Source organism: Carcharhinus amblyrhynchos, chromosome 25, assembly GCF_965287045.1.
Source record: "Carcharhinus amblyrhynchos chromosome 25, sCarAmb.v2.hapA, whole genome shotgun sequence".
NCBI classification, from domain to species: domain Eukaryota; kingdom Metazoa; phylum Chordata; class Chondrichthyes; order Carcharhiniformes; family Carcharhinidae; genus Carcharhinus; species Carcharhinus amblyrhynchos.
Window position 1 is genome coordinate 41,308,758 of NC_137348.1, and position 17,569 is coordinate 41,326,326.

Below are 17,569 nucleotides of genomic sequence, written 5' to 3' on the forward strand. Positions count from 1 at the left end.
CGTCATTGAGTATGATCATGGTTTATCTCATCTTGGCCACAACTCCACCTCCTTGCCCACTCCCCATAACCCTTAATCCTTCTACTAATTAAAAACTTATCTATCTCCTCAAATTTATTTAATGTTCCAGTGTTCACTGCACACTGGGGTAGAGAATTCCACATTCATAATCATTTGAGTGAAATAATTCCTTCTGCAGTTCTTTTGTAAATCTATCATCTCTTAGACTAAAACTGTGGCTTCTCATTCTAGAATGTCCAGCGAAGGAAACATCCACTTTGTCTATCCTGTCAGTCGATGTTCTTTAGCATTTTATATACCTCAATGAAATCTCTTCTCATTCTTCTAAACACCAGTGAGAATAGGCGTACACTGCTCAATCTCTGTTTAGAAGACAAGCCTTTCATCCCTGGAATCGATCGAGTGAAGCCTCTCTGAACTGCCTCTAATGCACTTGCATCCTTCTTCTAATAAAGGAACCAAAAGTGTACACAGTACATCAGTTGCAGTCTTATCAGTACCTTATACAGTTGCAACAGCACTTCCCTACTTCTTTATGCTATTCCATTTGCTTTCCTTATGTGCTGCACGTGCATACTATCTGTAATTCATAGAAAGGTACCCAGATCCCTCTGCACCAAAGTATTTGAAGTTTCTCTGCATTTATATAAGTTGCCCTTTCATTCCTCTGACCAAAGTGGATAACCTCACACTTATCCACTTCAAATTCCACCTTCCAAATATTGGTCCACTCCTCTATCTATTTCTAAATTTCTTATTTTCTCTTTGCAACTTGCTTTCCTGCCTACTTTAGTGTTGTACAAATTTGGCTATAGTACTTTCTATCCATGTCATTAATACGAATTGTAAATAGTTGGGGCACGAGGACTGAACCTTATGGCACACCACTAGTTACAGCTTGCCAACCCAGTTATCTCCATTCTGCTTTCTATTGGTTAGCTAATCCTCTGTCCAAGCCCATGGGATCTTACCCTGTGTATTAGCCTTTTGTGTGGCACCTTATCAAATGCCATCTGGAAGTCCACACTATATATTCTGGACCCCGATTATCCACTTTGCTTGTTACAACTTTGAAGAGCTCCAGCAAATTAGTCCAACAAAAATCTATTTTGACCAAGTTTAATGATCACGTAATATTTTATGTGGTTGTGTGCAGGTTAGATGGATTAGCCATACTAAATTTCCCCTTTGTGTGCAGGTTAGCCATGGTAAATGCATGCCATATACATAGGAAGCAAAGATAATGTGCAAAAGGAGTTTTTTGAATGATGAACTATTGTGCTGGCATGCTGTCCCACTGACTTGCTTCAGACTATGCTCTCACTGTATAAAAAAGACAAAATCAAAAGTTGGGTCGAGTAGGATAAAATACATGAATTTTTGTCTAGGTTTGTGAAGGATCAGAGGAAGTGTAAAGTTATGTATGAGGATAAGGAGACACCCTGAATCGTGATATTTTGAAACATTAGGGATTTGTGACAAGATTAAGGAGAGGTGCAATAGAGATCAAAATTACAAAGGGGTCTGATTAAAAGAAAACATACCACTAGTTTCCACTGATAAGGAAAATGAGAAAAACATTTCAAAACTAAATTATTTTTCCATTTGTGATGCTCACCACCTCCCCATCCTTCAAGCTACAGTTTCCTTAAATGGTTTGGTCTCAATTTATCTCAAACATTTAAGAAGTGCTTTCAACTAGTAAAATGTCCCAAGATGCTACATAGAAGCATTATATTTTACATTGATCCATGTGAGTTAGGATAGATGACCAAAAGCTTGGTCAGAGTTAAATTTAGAGGAGTGTCTTAGGATGGAGGTAGAGATTTGGGGAGGGAAATCTGGAACTGGCAGGTAGCAGAAGGCATGACTATCAGTAATGGAAATTATGAAAATTGGGGTGATGCAAGAGGCTTGAATTGTAAGGAGTTCAAAGATCATGCCTAGTTGTAGAATTGGAGTTGCAAAAATGGAGAGGGAGCAAGGCAACAATTTCAAAATGAGGATGAGAATTTTAAAGTGGCCTGGACAGGAGACAACCTGCAGCAGTGAGCAGAAACCAGAAAAGTACTGGAATAGTCATGTAGAAAGGTAATGACACCTTTTAGATTGTCTTCACAATTAAGGATATGTAGGAAGCTCAACATTAAATTGGATGCATTGATTGTGAACAGTTTAGACCAGAATAGACTTAATGACGGGGCTGAAGATAAGAGCTTCAATCTTCCCAAAGCTTGTCTGGATTCACAGTCAAGCTGGTCATTCAGTAGGTGTTAAGACAATCAGCATGCTCACAGCCTGATCCCATGGAATGAATAACCAGATCCAATTATTTGACAGCGAATTTGGTTCATGAGATACCTCCACTCTTCCATCAATGGGGAGCTTGTCCAAGCTGGTCTGTCAGAACAGGTAAATGTAACAAATTATGATTACTGCAGCATAATGATAAATTTGTTAGTGACAATTATGGATGGATGATCCACAACCTTGCGTTCTCTTTCACACATACAGCCAGTGGCTAAAATTGAATTTAAGAGATGCAATACTGAAGGAACCATTAACATCTCAGTACTTTTAGGTGTGTCATTGTGCTACAGTAATCAGAATCTGCCTGCTTTACATATATTCAAATTACCTTCAGATGTAAATACTGTGGCAGTAAACAGGACTCAGACAGGATTAGTTCATTCTTGTCTAATCCTGTGCTACAAAGAGCTCTGTAGTCTGACCTCATTTGTGTTTTGTGAAGCTGAATCATCAGTAAACCAATACTTACAAACACATCAAGCCTGGGTGGTCAGGTGTGGGCTGAATGTTAATAGCTAACAAGGAAAAGGCTAGCTGATAGTGCCTGGAATTGCTTAGTCTGCAAACCAATGTAATCACAGCTAGAATGACTTGGGACTGCCAGGCCTGATGGATAACCACTGATAGCTAGTCCTCAGTATTAAAATGGGAAGTGGGCTGCAGGGGAGCAGAGAAATCCAGCAACACACGGGATGTAAATACTTTCGTGATTACAAGTAGCAAGACTGCCAACAACCTACCTGGCCATATGCCACGCAATGTAGTTGACTCTCAGTTGCCCTCTGAACAAGGGCAACTAAGAGTGGGCAATAAATGCTGGCCAACCAGTGACACCTGTCCCACAGATGAATAAAAATGGTAAATGGTCAGGGAAATGTGTGCAGAAGCAAGAAATTAAAGGTTTCCTCGTAAGTGGAGGTCACAAGGTAACCTGAATGTTAAAATTATTATTTGGAAAAAGTTTTGCTAGGTTAAAATTACAGGTTGGACCTTGATAGCATAATTGTAGTTTGCAAATTTATATTTGCATATGTAAATTTAAACCTACTTCCTACTGAAAGGAGAATATCATGGTTGTACTGCTAGAGGATACCTTGGAGGGCTTATACAGCAAGGCAATATAGGTAGAGCTCAGGAATGGGCTGTAGTCACAATGTTGGGGGTTTACTATAGGCCACTCAACAGCCAGCATATGTAGACAGATTTTGGCAAGATGTAAAAGTAATAGGGTTGTTGTGGTGAGAGATTTTAACTTTCCCCTATACTGACTGGGACTCAGTTAGTGCTAGGGGCGTGGATGGGGCAAAGTTTGTAAGGAACATCCAGGAGGGCTTCTTGAAACAGTGTGTAGATAGTCCAACTAGGGAAGGGGCCGTACTGGACCTGGTATTGGGGAACGAGCCCGGCCAGGTGGTTGACATTTCAGAAGGTGAGCAGTTCAGGAACAGTAACCACAATTCAGTAAGCTTTTAAAGTATTGATAGATAAAGATGTGTAGTCCTTGAGTTAAGGTGCTAAATTGGGGAAAGGCTAATTACAAACTATTAGGCTGGAACTGAAGAATGGTGGATTGGGGGCAGATCAACATCTGGCATGAGGAGAGGCTGAATAAACTAGGCTTGTACTCGTTAGAGTTTAGAAGAATGAGGGGAGATCTCATTGAGACATATAAGATGATGAATGGGATGGATAGGATAGAGGAGGAGAGGCTCTTCCCGCTCAGAAAGGACATTAGGACTAGAGGGCACAGCCTCAAGATTGGGGGGGGGGGGGGGGGGGGGGGGGGGGCAGTTTAGAACGGAGTTGAGGAGGAACTTCTTCACTCAAAAGGCAGTGAATCTCTGTCCGTTGAAGTGGTGGAGGCTGCCTCGCTAAATATATTTAAGACGTGGGTTGATAGGTTTTTGATAGGCAAGGGGATTAAGGGTTATGGGGAGAAGGCGGGAAAGTGGAACTGAGCCACAACAGATCAGCCATGATCTTATTAAATGGCGGGGCAGGCTCGAAGGGCTGGATGGCCTACTCCTGCTCCTATTTCTTATGTTCTTATGGCATGTGAGAGGCTTTCACGTATAAGCTGATAGGGATTCAGGACCAGTGCATTCCTGTAAGGATAAGTATGCCAAGTTTTAGGAATCTTGGATAATGAGATATTGTGAGCCTAGTCAGAGAGAAAAAGGAAGCATTTGTCAGAAAGGAGGCTGGGAACACAAAGCAACTGTAGAATACAAGGAAAGAAGAAACTTAAACAAGGAGTAAGGAGGGCTAAAAGGGGTCATGAAAAGTTATTGGCTAGCAGGATTAAGGAAAATCAAGGCTTTTCACACATATATAGAGCAAGAGGGTAGCCAGGAAGAGGGTTGGCCCACTAAGGACAGGGAAGGGAATCTGTGCATGCAGCTAGAGGAAATGGACGAGATATTAAATGAGTACTTTGCCGAAGAGAAGGACTTGGTGGATAATAAGCCTGGGAAAAGGAGTGCAGATAGTTTGAATCATGTTGCGGTCAATACCTTGGTGATATTGGATTCTTGAGAAACTTTAAGGTAGACAAGTTCCCTGGGCCTGATGGGATATACCCCAGAATACTGAGGGGGAGGAAATTGCTGGGGCCTGGAGATCATGATGTAGAGATGCTGGTGTTGGACTGGAGTAAACACAGTAAGAAGCTTCACAACACAAGGTTAAAGTCCAACAGGTTTATTTATAGCAAACGCCACTAGCTTTTGGAACTGGCTGTTCCTTCGTCAGGTAGGAGTTCTGATCACAAACAGGGCATCTCAAGACACAAACTCAATTTACATGAATAATGATTGGAACGAGAGTCTTTACAGCTAATCACATTTTAAAGGTACAGACAATGTGAGTGGAGAGAGCATTAAGCACAGGTAAAAAGGTGTGTATTGTTTCCAGACAGGAAAGCTAGTGAGATTTTGCAAGTCCAGGCAGGTTTTGGGGGATACAGATAGTATGACATGAACCTAAGATCCCGGTTGAGGCCATCCTCATGTGTGCAGAACTTGGCTATCAGCCTCTGCTCAGCGACTCTGTGCTGTCATGTGTTGTGAAGGCTGCCTTGGAGAAGGCTTACCCAAAGATCAGAGGCCGATTGTCAGTGGCCGCTTAAGTGTTCCCCAACAGGAAGAGAACAGTCTTGCCTGGTGATCGTCAAGCAGTGTTCGTTCATCCATTGTCATTGTGTCTGCATGGTCTCCCCAGTGTACCGTGGATATCCTGAGGCGTGGTACATTGGGGAGACGATGCAGACATTACAAGAAAGGATGAACGAACACCGCTCGACAATCACCAGGCAAGAGTGTTCTCTCCCTGTTGTGGAACACTTCAGCAGTCACTGGCATTCAGTCTCTGATCTTTGGGTAAGCGTTCTCCAAGGCAGCCTTCACGACACATAACAGCACAGAGTCGCTGAGTAAAGACTTGATAGCCAAGTTCCGCACATGAGGATGGCCTCAACCAGGATCTTGGGTTCATGTCATACTATCTGTAACCCCCAAACCTTGCCTGGACTCGCAAAAATCTCACTAACTTTCCTGTTTGGAAAGGATACACATCTTTTTAACCTGTGCTTAATGCTCTCTCCACTTGCGTTGTCTGTACTTTTAAGATTTGATTAGCTGTAAAGACATGCATTCCAATCATCATTCACGTAAATTGAGTTTGTCTTTATATGCCTTGTTTGTGATCAGAACTCCCATCCACCTGACGAAGGAACAGCCAGTTCCAAAAGCTAGTGGTGTTTGCTACAAATAAACCTGTTGGACTTTAACCTGGTGTTATGAGACTTCTAAAGGGGAGGTCCCAGAGGATTGGAGAATAGGCAATGTTGTTCCTTTGTCTAAAGTAGCAAAAATAATCCAGGTAATTACAGGCCAGTGAGCCTTGCATCAGTGGTAGGGAAATTGGAGAGGATTCTTCAAGACAGGATTTACTCTCATTTGGAAATAAGTGCACACATTAGGGCAAGGCAGCATGATTTTGAGAGGGGGGGGTCATGCCTCACTAACTTGATTGCATTTTTCAAGGAAGTAACAAAGATGATTGAGGATAGGAGAGTTGACTTCAGTAAGGCCTTTGACAATGTCCCTTATGGCAGACTGGTGCAGAAGATGAAGTTGCGTATGGACCAGAGGTGAACTAGCTCAGTCATAGAAGCCAGAGGATAGTAGTGGAAGAGTGCATTTCTGAATGGAGGGCTGTGATAAGTGGCATTCCTCAGGGATTGGTGCTAGGATCCTTGTTGTTTGTAATTTGAGGAAAATTTTGATTGCTAAGTTTGCAGACATAAGTTTGGTGGATTAGCAGATAGCAATAAGGACCACAGGATACAGATTGGTTGGAGATTTGGGTGAAGAGATGGCAGATGGAGTTTAATCCAGACAAATGAGCTAATGCATTTTGAAAGGTCTAATACAGATAGGTGAAGGGATCTGGGTGTATATGTACACAGGTCACAAAATGGCAATCCAGTTGGAGAAGGTAGTCATGGCATTCTTTTCATTGGCCAGGGCAGAGTTTAAAAATTGGCAAGTCCTGTTGCAGCTTTATAGAACATTAGTTAAGCCATACTTGGAATATAGTATTCAATTCTGGTTGGTGCAATACCAGAAGGATGTGGAGGCTTGAGGGTACAGGATGTTGGCTGGTATGGAGGGCATTAGCTATGAGGTTGGAGAAACTTGGTTTGTTCTTACTGGAAGGAGAGAGGTTGAGGGGTGACCAGATAGAAGTCTACAAGATTGAGGGGCATGGACAGAATGAATAGTCACAATTGCCCCCCCAGGGTGGAAGAGTCAATTACCGGGGGGGGGGGGGGGGGCATAGGTTTACTGTCTGGGGGACAAGGTTTAAAAGAGATGTACGAGGCAATTTTTTGTTTTGGATGGGTGTCTGGAACTCACTTCCAGGGGAAGTAGTGGAAACAGACATGATAGTGACTAAGGGATGTCTTGAAGAATACATGAGTTGTATGGGAATGGAGTGATGATTCCCAGAAGAGTAGAGGGTTTTAATTCAGTTAGGCAGCATGGTTGGTGCAGGTTTGGTGGGCCAAAGAGCCTGTTCTTGTGTTGTTATTTTAAAGTTGGAAAAAACAAAGCAAAAGGGTAGTTGGTCACGAGGCATATTAACACTGCAATGAAGTTGCTGTGAAATTGCCCTAGTTGCCACATTCCAGCACCTGTTTGGGGTCAATGCACTTAATCAGCCATCTTTGAGATGGAGGAAACCCATGCAGACACTGCAAGAATGTGCAAACACTGCAGATGGTAACCCAAGCTGGCAATTGAACCCAGGTCCCTGCTGCTGATGCAGCAGTACTAGCCACTGCTGCCCATATTAGGAGCAACTGACAGTTAACTGCCTCCTGCTCAGTTTCAATAAGGAAAAAACTAACCAGAGAACAGCACATTAGTTTCATATTTCTCAAAGCTATTGTCCAATAGGATGACAAGACTAGCTAGCCTAATGATGTCAAGCCAGCTTTGATGCAATTGTTTATTTAGGAAACTACTGCAGAAGTGATTAAGGGCTTCTTTTAGATTTAATTCTTGTTGGCTATGTAGCAAAATTAAGTCTGGTGTGCTCTGGAGAGAACCAGTTTCCTCTGGCCATGAAATCTACTATTCTCTGCACTACACAACATGTGGGTATAGACTAAAACCTGGTGTTGTCAGACTTTTTACTGTGTCTACACAACATGGCCTTTTTCCCCTAGGAGGGTGGAAATTATGCTGCTGAATCAATCTTAAAGTAGCAACCTCTTAAGGGAAGTTTACATGTCTTAAGATACAAAGCTTAGTCTCAGCAAATGGAGTAACCTCTAGCTACAATTGCTGTTTAGAATAGCAAAGTATTAGTTAAAGGTAGGACAAGTTTTAAATCATCCCTATCCAGTACTCTTAACTAGTAACTTACTGGGAAGCCAAACTTGAGACTGATACTAGGGTATTTTGGACCAGATGACCATCTCAGTCCAAGAATATTTTCTACTTTTGGGTGGCCTGGAATGTGTTCATGTTGAAAAACAAATAGTGATCACATGTGACAACTAAAAGTTTAGGACTGGAATGTAATGCTATTGCATCCAAAGGAAAATTACAAGTGGCAAAATGCTTAAAGGACATTGTATCAGGGTAAAACAATAAGTGGTGGAGTAACATGCTGTCAGACAACCAATATTTTTCACAACAACATCCACTACCCAACACCTCAAGACCTGCATCTTGCACTGAATGGAGTGCAACATTTCCCATTTGTACCTACATGTGAAGGTTGCATGGGCAGCACAGTAGCAGTGGTTAGCACTGCTGCTTCAGGGACTTGGTTCAATTCCCATCTTGGATCAGTGGAGTTTGCACATTCTCCTTGTGTGCATGGGTTTCCTCCCACAGTTCAAAGATGTGGGTTAGGTTGATTGGCTATGCTAAAAATGCCCCTTAGTGTCCTGGGATGTGTAGGTTAGAGGGATATGGGAGTGGAGCCTGGATGGGATTGTGTTCAGCACAGGCTTGATAAGCTGAAGGGCCTCTTCCTGCACTGTAAGGTTCTAGGATTCTATGAACATAATGCCCTTTAGAAAAGGGAAATCTGGTCAATGTGACTCCTTATCCATAGCAAATTTGGTTTAGACTCAATTGCCTTGAAATGGCCCAGTAAGCCATCCAGTTCAAGGGCAATTAGGGATAGACAACAAATACTGACTGACACAAATCCCATGAAAGAATGTGACCACACAAATAACAACAATTCACAGGTGAGTTGTGTTGTGCTAATTTAATGGTCAAACATGATTTATTTTACAGGAGCAATCTCCATACAAAGGTTTCAGAACATTAGCAGTCAAACAGCCCAAATTTTGATAGTAACATTGTTGCCAACAAAACGTGTTTACACATTCTGCCCAGAGTGCTGGCAGCTATATCTGAAAGCCACTGTCTACCTTTGCAGAAGTGTGGAATGAGCATGCTTTGCAACACTAGGGCTGCCACTTTAGAAAATTCAGACAGGTCAGTGGGCAGATTCAGAGCCTAAATTGGACTGCTGGGTATAACATGGATAGAAAACATTGTGAAATCTATTTGTACTTTCAAAGTATTTTCTGCCCAATTTACAGAATGAACTTTGTTCATTGAAAAAAGTGGCAACCCTACTGAATAAATACAGTAGCAACCAAATTAGGTCAATGGAAATCTTCTGCATCAACAGTGGCACTGATTCATACTTTATAAATCAAAAATACTAACATTTTACAACTTTCACTTTCACAATGATTAACATCTGGCCAGAAATCCAGGATGTCTTAAAAATTACACCATCCCTTAATGAAAAGCAACATTGATAAAATTATATTTATGGACTGTAAAAAAAGCATTTCATGATGAAAAGGCAGTCTTCTGGAGACAGGCCAGTGTCTCATTTTAAAGATGTTCTGTTTACACATAGGACCAGGTTAGCTGGGTTGGCAGTCAATCTGCATCCCAGTAGCAGATTTAATGCAATGGGGATTCTGTATCAAACCTCCAACTTTTAAGTTTACTTGAAGACAGATCCAAATATGGCAGGCCTGATTGCAACCTCCTCACCAAGATTGGGGGAATGGGAAGAAAAAATCTTACCAGATTCTTCCCTCCCAAGACAAAATTAGCTTGTTTCAAGGGAGATTAATAGAACCCATAAGTATCACAAGTATACAGTGATTCCAATTATACAAGTCAATGCTGCAGATACCACCAGGAGGTTACAACTGAAAGTGTACAGCTGAAGATAGAAATGCAGAACACATGAATAGTGTAAAGTATAGGAAGAAAAAGGACATTAGACAGGTCTCTGCAAAATGAATAAATTTAGCTCTGAACACAATACTGCTTAAGCAACCTCTTCGTCCTCTTCAAATTCACCTTCCTCCTCAGCTGTAGCATCTTGGTATTGCTGGTACTCAGATACCAGGTCATTCATGTTGCTCTCAGCCTCAGTGAACTCCATCTCATCCATGCCCTCACCAGTGTACCAATGCAAGAAAGCTTTCCTCCGGAACATGGCAGTAAATTGCTCAGAGATGCGCTTAAACAGCTCCTGAATGGCTGTGCTGTTGCCAATGAAGGTGGCAGACATCTTGAGGCCCCTGGGTGGGATGTCACAGACAGCTGTCTTGACATTATTGGGAATCCATTCAACAAAATAGCTGCTGTTTTTGTTCTGTACATTCAACATCTGCTCATCCACCTCTTTCATGGACATGCGGCCTCGGAAAATGGCAGCAACAGTCAAGTAACGGCCATGGCGAGGGTCACAGGCAGCCATCATGTTCTTTGCATCAAACATCTGTTGGGTAAGCTCAGGTACTGTGAGGGCACGGTAATGCTGGCTACCACGGCTGGTTAGAGGAGCAAAGCCTGGGATGAAGAAGTGCAGACGGGGAAAGGGGACCATGTTCACTGCTAGTTTACGCAGGTCAGCATTTAGCTGCCCAGGGAAACGCAGACAGGTTGTTACACCACTCATGGTGGCTGACACAAGGTGGTTCAGGTCACCATAAGTGGGAGTTGTGAGTTTGAGGGTACGGAAACAGATATCATACAGTGCTTCATTATCAATACAAAAGGTCTCATCAGTGTTCTCCACAAGCTGATGGACAGACAGAGTTGCATTGTAAGGTTCTACTACAGTGTCCGACACTTTTGGTGAAGGCACAACGCTGAAAGTATTCATGATTCTGTCAGGGTATTCTTCACGGATTTTACTAATAAGGAGTGTGCCCATGCCAGAGCCAGTACCTCCACCCAGTGAATGGGTGAGCTGAAAACCCTGGAGGCAATCACATCCCTCAGCTTCCTTCCTCACCACATCCAGAACAGAGTCGACCAGCTCAGCTCCTTCTGTATAGTGACCTTTGGCCCAGTTGTTGCCAGCACCACTTTGCCCTGAAACAAAGGATGCCATATTTTTAGGATGTTTTTTCAAAACCACAAGTTACAATTAATGGTTTTGTTTTAACAATGCAGTGAATACTTGTTTACAGTTTTAATTTGCATAATGATATACCTTAAGCACAGGGAGTAACTGCACTTTACATAAGGAACTGTATCTTCTACAACAGGTAGAGTTCATTGGTTGTAGTTGTTGGGATATCAAGGCAAAGGCAAGCCAGCCTAAAATTTAACTTTGAAGTGGTTGTTTTTACTGCAATGCTTTTATTTTATTCACACCATATTTAATTAAGAATGGGAGCAGCAGGAGATCAGCTGAGGCATTTGACCTGAATGCAGATGGTCTGGATGCTGAGTGTCCACTAGGGCTATTTGTGAGGTTGATTGGGTTCCTGAAAAGTATATTGTTGGTGTTCATGTTGCAAGTTAGCATGGAAAGTGAGATCATCCAGTAGATGAGGGAAGAAGGGACAGAGCAACACAAGGATCTTGTCAAAGCACTGTTCAAACATTGATTTTAGTTTGGTGGGCAATGGGACACATTGCTTGCTACACAAAGGAGAGGAGTGAAACTCTGCTTGCAAATATTGGAATTAATATTTTAATTAGATGAACACTTGAATTAACAGGATATGTACAGATTAAAGAAGAATTCATTACAAATGGCATATATTCCATAATCCTGGGGCAGAGTGCAATTCAGCTTCTAATGAAGTGGCCCATTGTTTGCCCATCCAACCAGAGATCATTTTAGCACATGATCTCTTATCAAGCTACAACTAGCCTTAGCTGTTCACATAAGCTTCACTTACCAAAAACAAAGTTATCTGGCCTGAAGATCTGCCCAAAGGGTCCAGAACGAACAGAGTCCATAGTACCAGGCTCCAGGTCCACAAGAACTGCTCGAGGCACATATTTGCCACCTGTTTAGAAATTAGTAGGTTAGAATACCACTAAAAATTCCAATCCAAGAAATTTATGTTTAAAGGCCTTGGATTACCTGAAGCTTCATTGTAATAGACATTAATCCTCTCCAATTGCAGGTCAGTGTCACCATGGTAGGTTCCAGTGGGATCAATGCCATGTTCATCACTGATAACTTCCCAAAACTGGGAAAAAATAATAAGACATGTCACATCATAATCCTGAATGAGTGAACTGCTTTCAGAACCCGTCTATTAAGATGCATTTCAGTCCCCACTAACTTGAAATGTTACTTGAGCTGCATGGCACATTCTGAGAGAATGATTAAAAATCATTTACTGATTTTCCTAAATATCTGTGTTGAATGCAAGTGATTAAAAACCATCCCCTGGCAAGCTTCCCATCCACTGCCAGAAAGAACTCTACCCATCGTTAAAGGCTGCAGTCAGCTATTGTGCTAAATGGACTGATGGCAAAAAGAATTGTTTAACTCCAGGCAAGCTGTTTTAATAAGGCTCAAGCGATTTTAGATCAAGACATCAAGTTTAAAAAGGGGTTTTCTTTTACACCCAACTAATTTTTTCCCCCCCCCAAGTTTTCCCAGCACCCTTGCATACAGAGCTTCTTACTGTTGTCCAAATGATTGCAATGTTAAACACAATTTGGGCTCATCCTGACATTCTTCTTGCAAAGTAGGCTGTTGACACTGTCAAGCCTCAAAACAGGAAAGCAGCAAGAACAGTTAAACATCTTCCAGTTGAAGATACAAGGACATACAATCACCAAATGGGCACAGCAACATTAGTATAAACTTCCAACCCCAGGAGTGTAGCTCCAAGCAGCAATCTCAACTTTGTTGCTTTTGAGTAAAATCTAGGGTTCTAATTTCTGGTACATTTAACAATCACTATTCCTTCACAAGCTGGCATCCTTACAATAGATACCAACTTTCACTGTACCTCAAGTACAAACTGGATTTCATTATAATTGTACAAAATTCAAATAACCTTAAACCAGCTAGAGGACAAACTAGTAATCAACATTTTACCAAGGTGAAACCCATTTCCTATGGAAATCAATTTCAGCAATATTCAAAACTTCAATAAGACTATGAAAGAACTACCTTACTTTCTGTCTCCATTATTGAGAAGGCCACTTCTATCCCCAAGGATTTAAATCTCTGTAGCCTCTTGTAATCTAGTTCCTTCACATTCATCCTAGTATCACCCATTAGTTTGTTAATTCTCCAGTCAACACTCCACCCAAGATGCCATTGCTTGCAAGTTATGTCCATAGACTGACATTGGCTTCCACTCATCTTAGCTGAATTCTGTTTTGACTCCTCCACCAAAACACCATAATTCACTTTGCATCCAAGCTTTTGGTAGCCTGAGTGGATCCATCCTATTACACCTCAGGCCTCCTAAAATATTTTTGCATACTAAGGTGCCACACAGTTGTTGCTTTCCAACAGCAATTGTTGCAACTTTTGGCAATTAATTTCAAACATCAGGAACTGTCCCCAGAGGCACAAGCTGATGAGGCTGCTACAGAAGAGACAGAATCAGGTATCAAAACCTCCTGACTTTGTTTTAACTGTTCTCATGTGGCATGACTGCCAAACATGGCAACCAACAGAAGTATTTCAACTATCAGAACTTGTAGCTCCTTCAGTCACACTAACTATGGAATATGTACACTATTTCCTCACTGCAATACTCATTTCCATTAAAATTTCCATTACACATTGTGGCTCCCTCTAATTATGTTACTCCAATTCCACTTCCCTTGATTGTCATCAGCAAATTTGACTATTTTGTATTGAGTTTTTGAATCCACGTCATTACTTTAAATTAGAAACTATTGCTTTGTTGGGATAGTCAACTTTTAGATGTATGTGATCAATCCATCATGTACAAGAATCCATTAACTTAGCCTGCTCCAGGGTTCGTGTATTAGAAATATGTTCCCTGTAATCAGCCTGTACTAATGAAGAGCCTGCTTGCCATCACTGCACTTTCAAAGAATGCTCAAAATCTTCTCTGCAACAGAAGTTACAATTTGGATGAAGCGGTCATCTTTTGACAATTTATGAATGCAACTAGGCTAAACTCAGCTAGAGAATCTATGGATATTTGCATAATATTCTCAGGTGTCTTACATAAAAATATCAGCATGATTTCTCATCCAAAGATGGAAATATTCTGATGATCCATCATTCTCCACAAGTCACTGTAACAGCAATCAAGGACTACTGAAACCTTTAGGATGCAGCCTTCCTGAGACTTCTCATTGAAATATGTGTGTTCAAACATTGTTTAGAAAACAGTATGGTAATAAATTCTGCAGATGTTAAAACTTGCATCAGAAGTGGCTCAAGTAGAACTCAAATTTTTGTTGTAATCCCCAAAATGATTTCTTTGCTTCCCAGCAATACAAAACTGAGCAAGTATCCACATAACTTTTCACCCTCTCCACCCCACATCAGATGATTAAAAATAGATGGTGTAAGCCAAGGCCAACTGTCTTGATGCTAAACAGACAGTACAGGTTATCAGACTTGACCTCTGCTCACTTGATGCCAGCAAGGCCATATTCTACATCAGAAATATGCAAATCTAACAGTGGATGACTATGAAATTTGACCATTCTTCACCCTTAAATTATCTGGCACTCCCATCCTATTCAATAGAATCCCTTTTATACTTCAGATTTAACTGTCAATGGACCCAATTAATATTTTTCAAAAATCTTGTGCATGAATGATAGGTCAAATTACTTCCCTTCAGCTGTATGATTTTACAGGGAATCGCAATTCTTAACATTTTGCAGAGAGCAGAGTGCCACATACTCTGCGCAAAACTAGTCAATTCAAATGGGCATGGTCAGTGGTTAGTCCAGACAGCTCACCACAGCACTGTACCCAACTTGTTTGATTATCACATTGCCACCAGTGGGAGCTTGCTGTGGAAAAAAAAAATCACTGCTGCTTTTTCCACATTACAATGAAAAGGTGGAACAACTAGAGGTCCCAAAAGGCACTAGGCACTTTCTGCACCAGATTCATCAATTCAGAAGCAACTGAAATTTCATGCAGTATTTTGTAAAGAAATGTGTCATGCAGCATTTTAAAATAATCAAAGCTAGGAGATGGACTTGAACTTGTTAATTAAGTCTAAATGAATCAGATATCATTAAAACTGTCCAAAGTACAATCAGATTCCTTGGTACCAACACACATGGACTTGAATTCCTGTTCACTTCATGTTACCTCACGTCCATGTGACGAACACCACTTGACTTTAGCAAAAAAAAAATCAGAATTAGACAAATCAGACATGCCCAAGGTATGCTTTAGTTTGGCTGTACGCAGGGCAATCATACTTACAAAAGCAGGTTAAAAATCCTGCTCATTAACTGATGGGCAGGGAAGAATGTACATTAGAGTGTTTCAGAAAATAGAATCGCCTACAAAAATGGGGGAAATCATCCTGCAGCAAGCAGTGCCTTTTAGAGGAAGTGGCATAATCAAGAGCCCACCTGCAAAGGGGTGGATCCTGCACCCCTTTTAAAATCCCTCTTAAGATTCCCAATTCCATTTCATCAGCCATTTTTAATAAGCCCTAGAAGTTGCAGCCTAATAATTTTATTAAAATTCCATCGAAGCTTTCTGGAAGAGGAGTCAGCTTTATTTGTCGATGTGATTGATTAAACCTCTGGACAAGCCCCACCTTAAACATCAACTTTATTGATTTATAAACCTCTTTACGCAAGAGTATCATCCCCACAATGGAGGCGCCCCTATACTTTGCAATCCCGACACCAATAATGAAATCCACTTGATCATAAATCCCAAAGTCTTATTTCCTGTTTTAACTACAAAATCCAATCTTTATTCCAATGGAATCTAATTCCTCTACAAAAGAGATGTATTAAACCCCTACTCCGATTTAGCTAATCAGCGCTCTATCCCTCCCAAAAATGTCCTTAAATCGACATCATTAATGAACCCAAGTGACTAGAGGAATCGTGGCACATTAAATATACCCCGGCGACAACCCGGCCCTTAGTAACCCTCGATACGGATGATGAGTCCGTTAATAATCACAATAAACCCAGGATTCAGGCCGTTATTCGCCTCCCCGTCCCTCCCGCAGTGGGTGAAGCCGCCACGCCACACTCTCCCGCTCAGACTCCATTACAGGGCCCACCCGGGCCGAGTTCCCTGCAGAGGCCGGGGAGCCGCCCATACGCAGCACAATCAGGGAGTGGCGCTGCGGAGCAGCCATGCTGAAAAAATGCGGCAACTCCCAGCTAGGCCGCACCAGCATCGCGGCGGGCCCCACCAAAACCACACACCTTGGCCCCGATCTGATTGCCACACTGGCCGGCCTGAACGTGCACGATCTCCCTCATCCTGCTTGCTCTGAATTTTTTGTGCTGCTTCTCGTCTTTTTTTTCCACAACTTCTCCTCCTCCTTCTTCTTCTTCTTCTGGTCCCGAACACAAAAGAACCAACCGCGCAAAGTGCGCTGCTACTGCCCGCTCTGCTCCTTATATAGCTGTGCTGCTGAGCCCGCCCTCTCCGGCAGAGCCAGGTCTCTGATTGAGGAGTCGGGCTGTCCATTAGGCGGCCGCTCCCTTTGCACACGAGCCGGACTGTGTGCCGCCAGCTCTGAGTGGCTGGGCTCTGCCTGGGCCAGGACACAGCAAACTGCCAGTGATGGCTGCAGCGTGCTATTTAGCGTGCACTGCCCTTTGCAGCATATGCAGAATATAACTCTGCAAACGAATTGCAACAGTTACACACATCTGTCACCTTTTTTAAACCTGCATTTTTACCTTTACGTACATTTGCTTCATATTCTTATCGTGTTATCGGTTGACAAATGCATATTAGACGTGTCTCTCAGATCTAATCCGATGATTACAGCAGACTCATCCTTTTACGTACGCTATTGCTCCTGATAAAATGACTCGCGGTTATGTCGTGTCTTTCAGGACCGCCAGGAATTTCAAAACACCTTACAACCATTAAACACTTTACGAAGTGGGAGAGTAACCCCATTTCTTCAAACTAACGTCGGGGATTTTTTACATTCACTCAAGCAGGCAGATGGCATCTCAGTTTAATACCATAGAATTCCTACAATACAGAAGGAGCCTGAATGACAGCAATCACACCCCAGGCCTTATCCCGGTAAGCTAATTCCCTGACACTATGGGGCAATTTAGTTTAGCCAGTCAACCTAACCCACATATTTTTGCACTGTGGGAGGAAACCAGAGCACCCAGAGGTAACCCACGCAGACATAGGGTATATGTGCAAACTCCACACACAGACTGTTATCCAAGACTAGAATCGAACC

At 42.0% G+C, this 17,569-nt stretch overlaps 1 protein-coding gene across 1 annotated transcript; it reads right to left on the minus strand.

The window, feature by feature from the left end:
* Positions 1–9,108: 9,108 nt before the first annotated feature.
* Positions 9,109–16,713, minus strand: LOC145358379 (tubulin beta chain-like). The gene is made up of 4 exons (XM_080212383.1): positions 16,560–16,713; positions 12,277–12,385; positions 12,089–12,199; positions 9,109–11,270 (listed from the first exon to the last, which is right to left on the minus strand). The coding sequence occupies exons 1-4, from the start codon at positions 16,614–16,616 to the stop codon at positions 10,216–10,218; spliced, it is 1,332 nt and encodes a 443-aa protein (XP_080068509.1). The 5' UTR covers positions 16,617–16,713; the 3' UTR covers positions 9,109–10,215.
* Between the last annotated feature and the right edge of the window lie 856 nt (positions 16,714–17,569).

What these genes read in the sequence shown, in the direction of transcription:
- LOC145358379 (XM_080212383.1), bottom strand. Translation starts at nt 16,616, where the DNA reads ATGAGGGAGATCGTGCACGTTCAGGCCGGCCAGTGTGGCAATCAGATC. An exon ending in CTATTACAATGAAGCTTCAG is followed by an intron (nt 12,200 to 12,276) that starts GTAATCCAAGGC and finishes ATTTCTAAACAG; the next exon opens with GTGGCAAATATGTGCCTCGA. An exon ending in GCCAGATAACTTTGTTTTTG is followed by an intron (nt 11,271 to 12,088) that starts GTAAGTGAAGCT and finishes CCTTTGTTTCAG; the next exon opens with GGCAAAGTGGTGCTGGCAAC.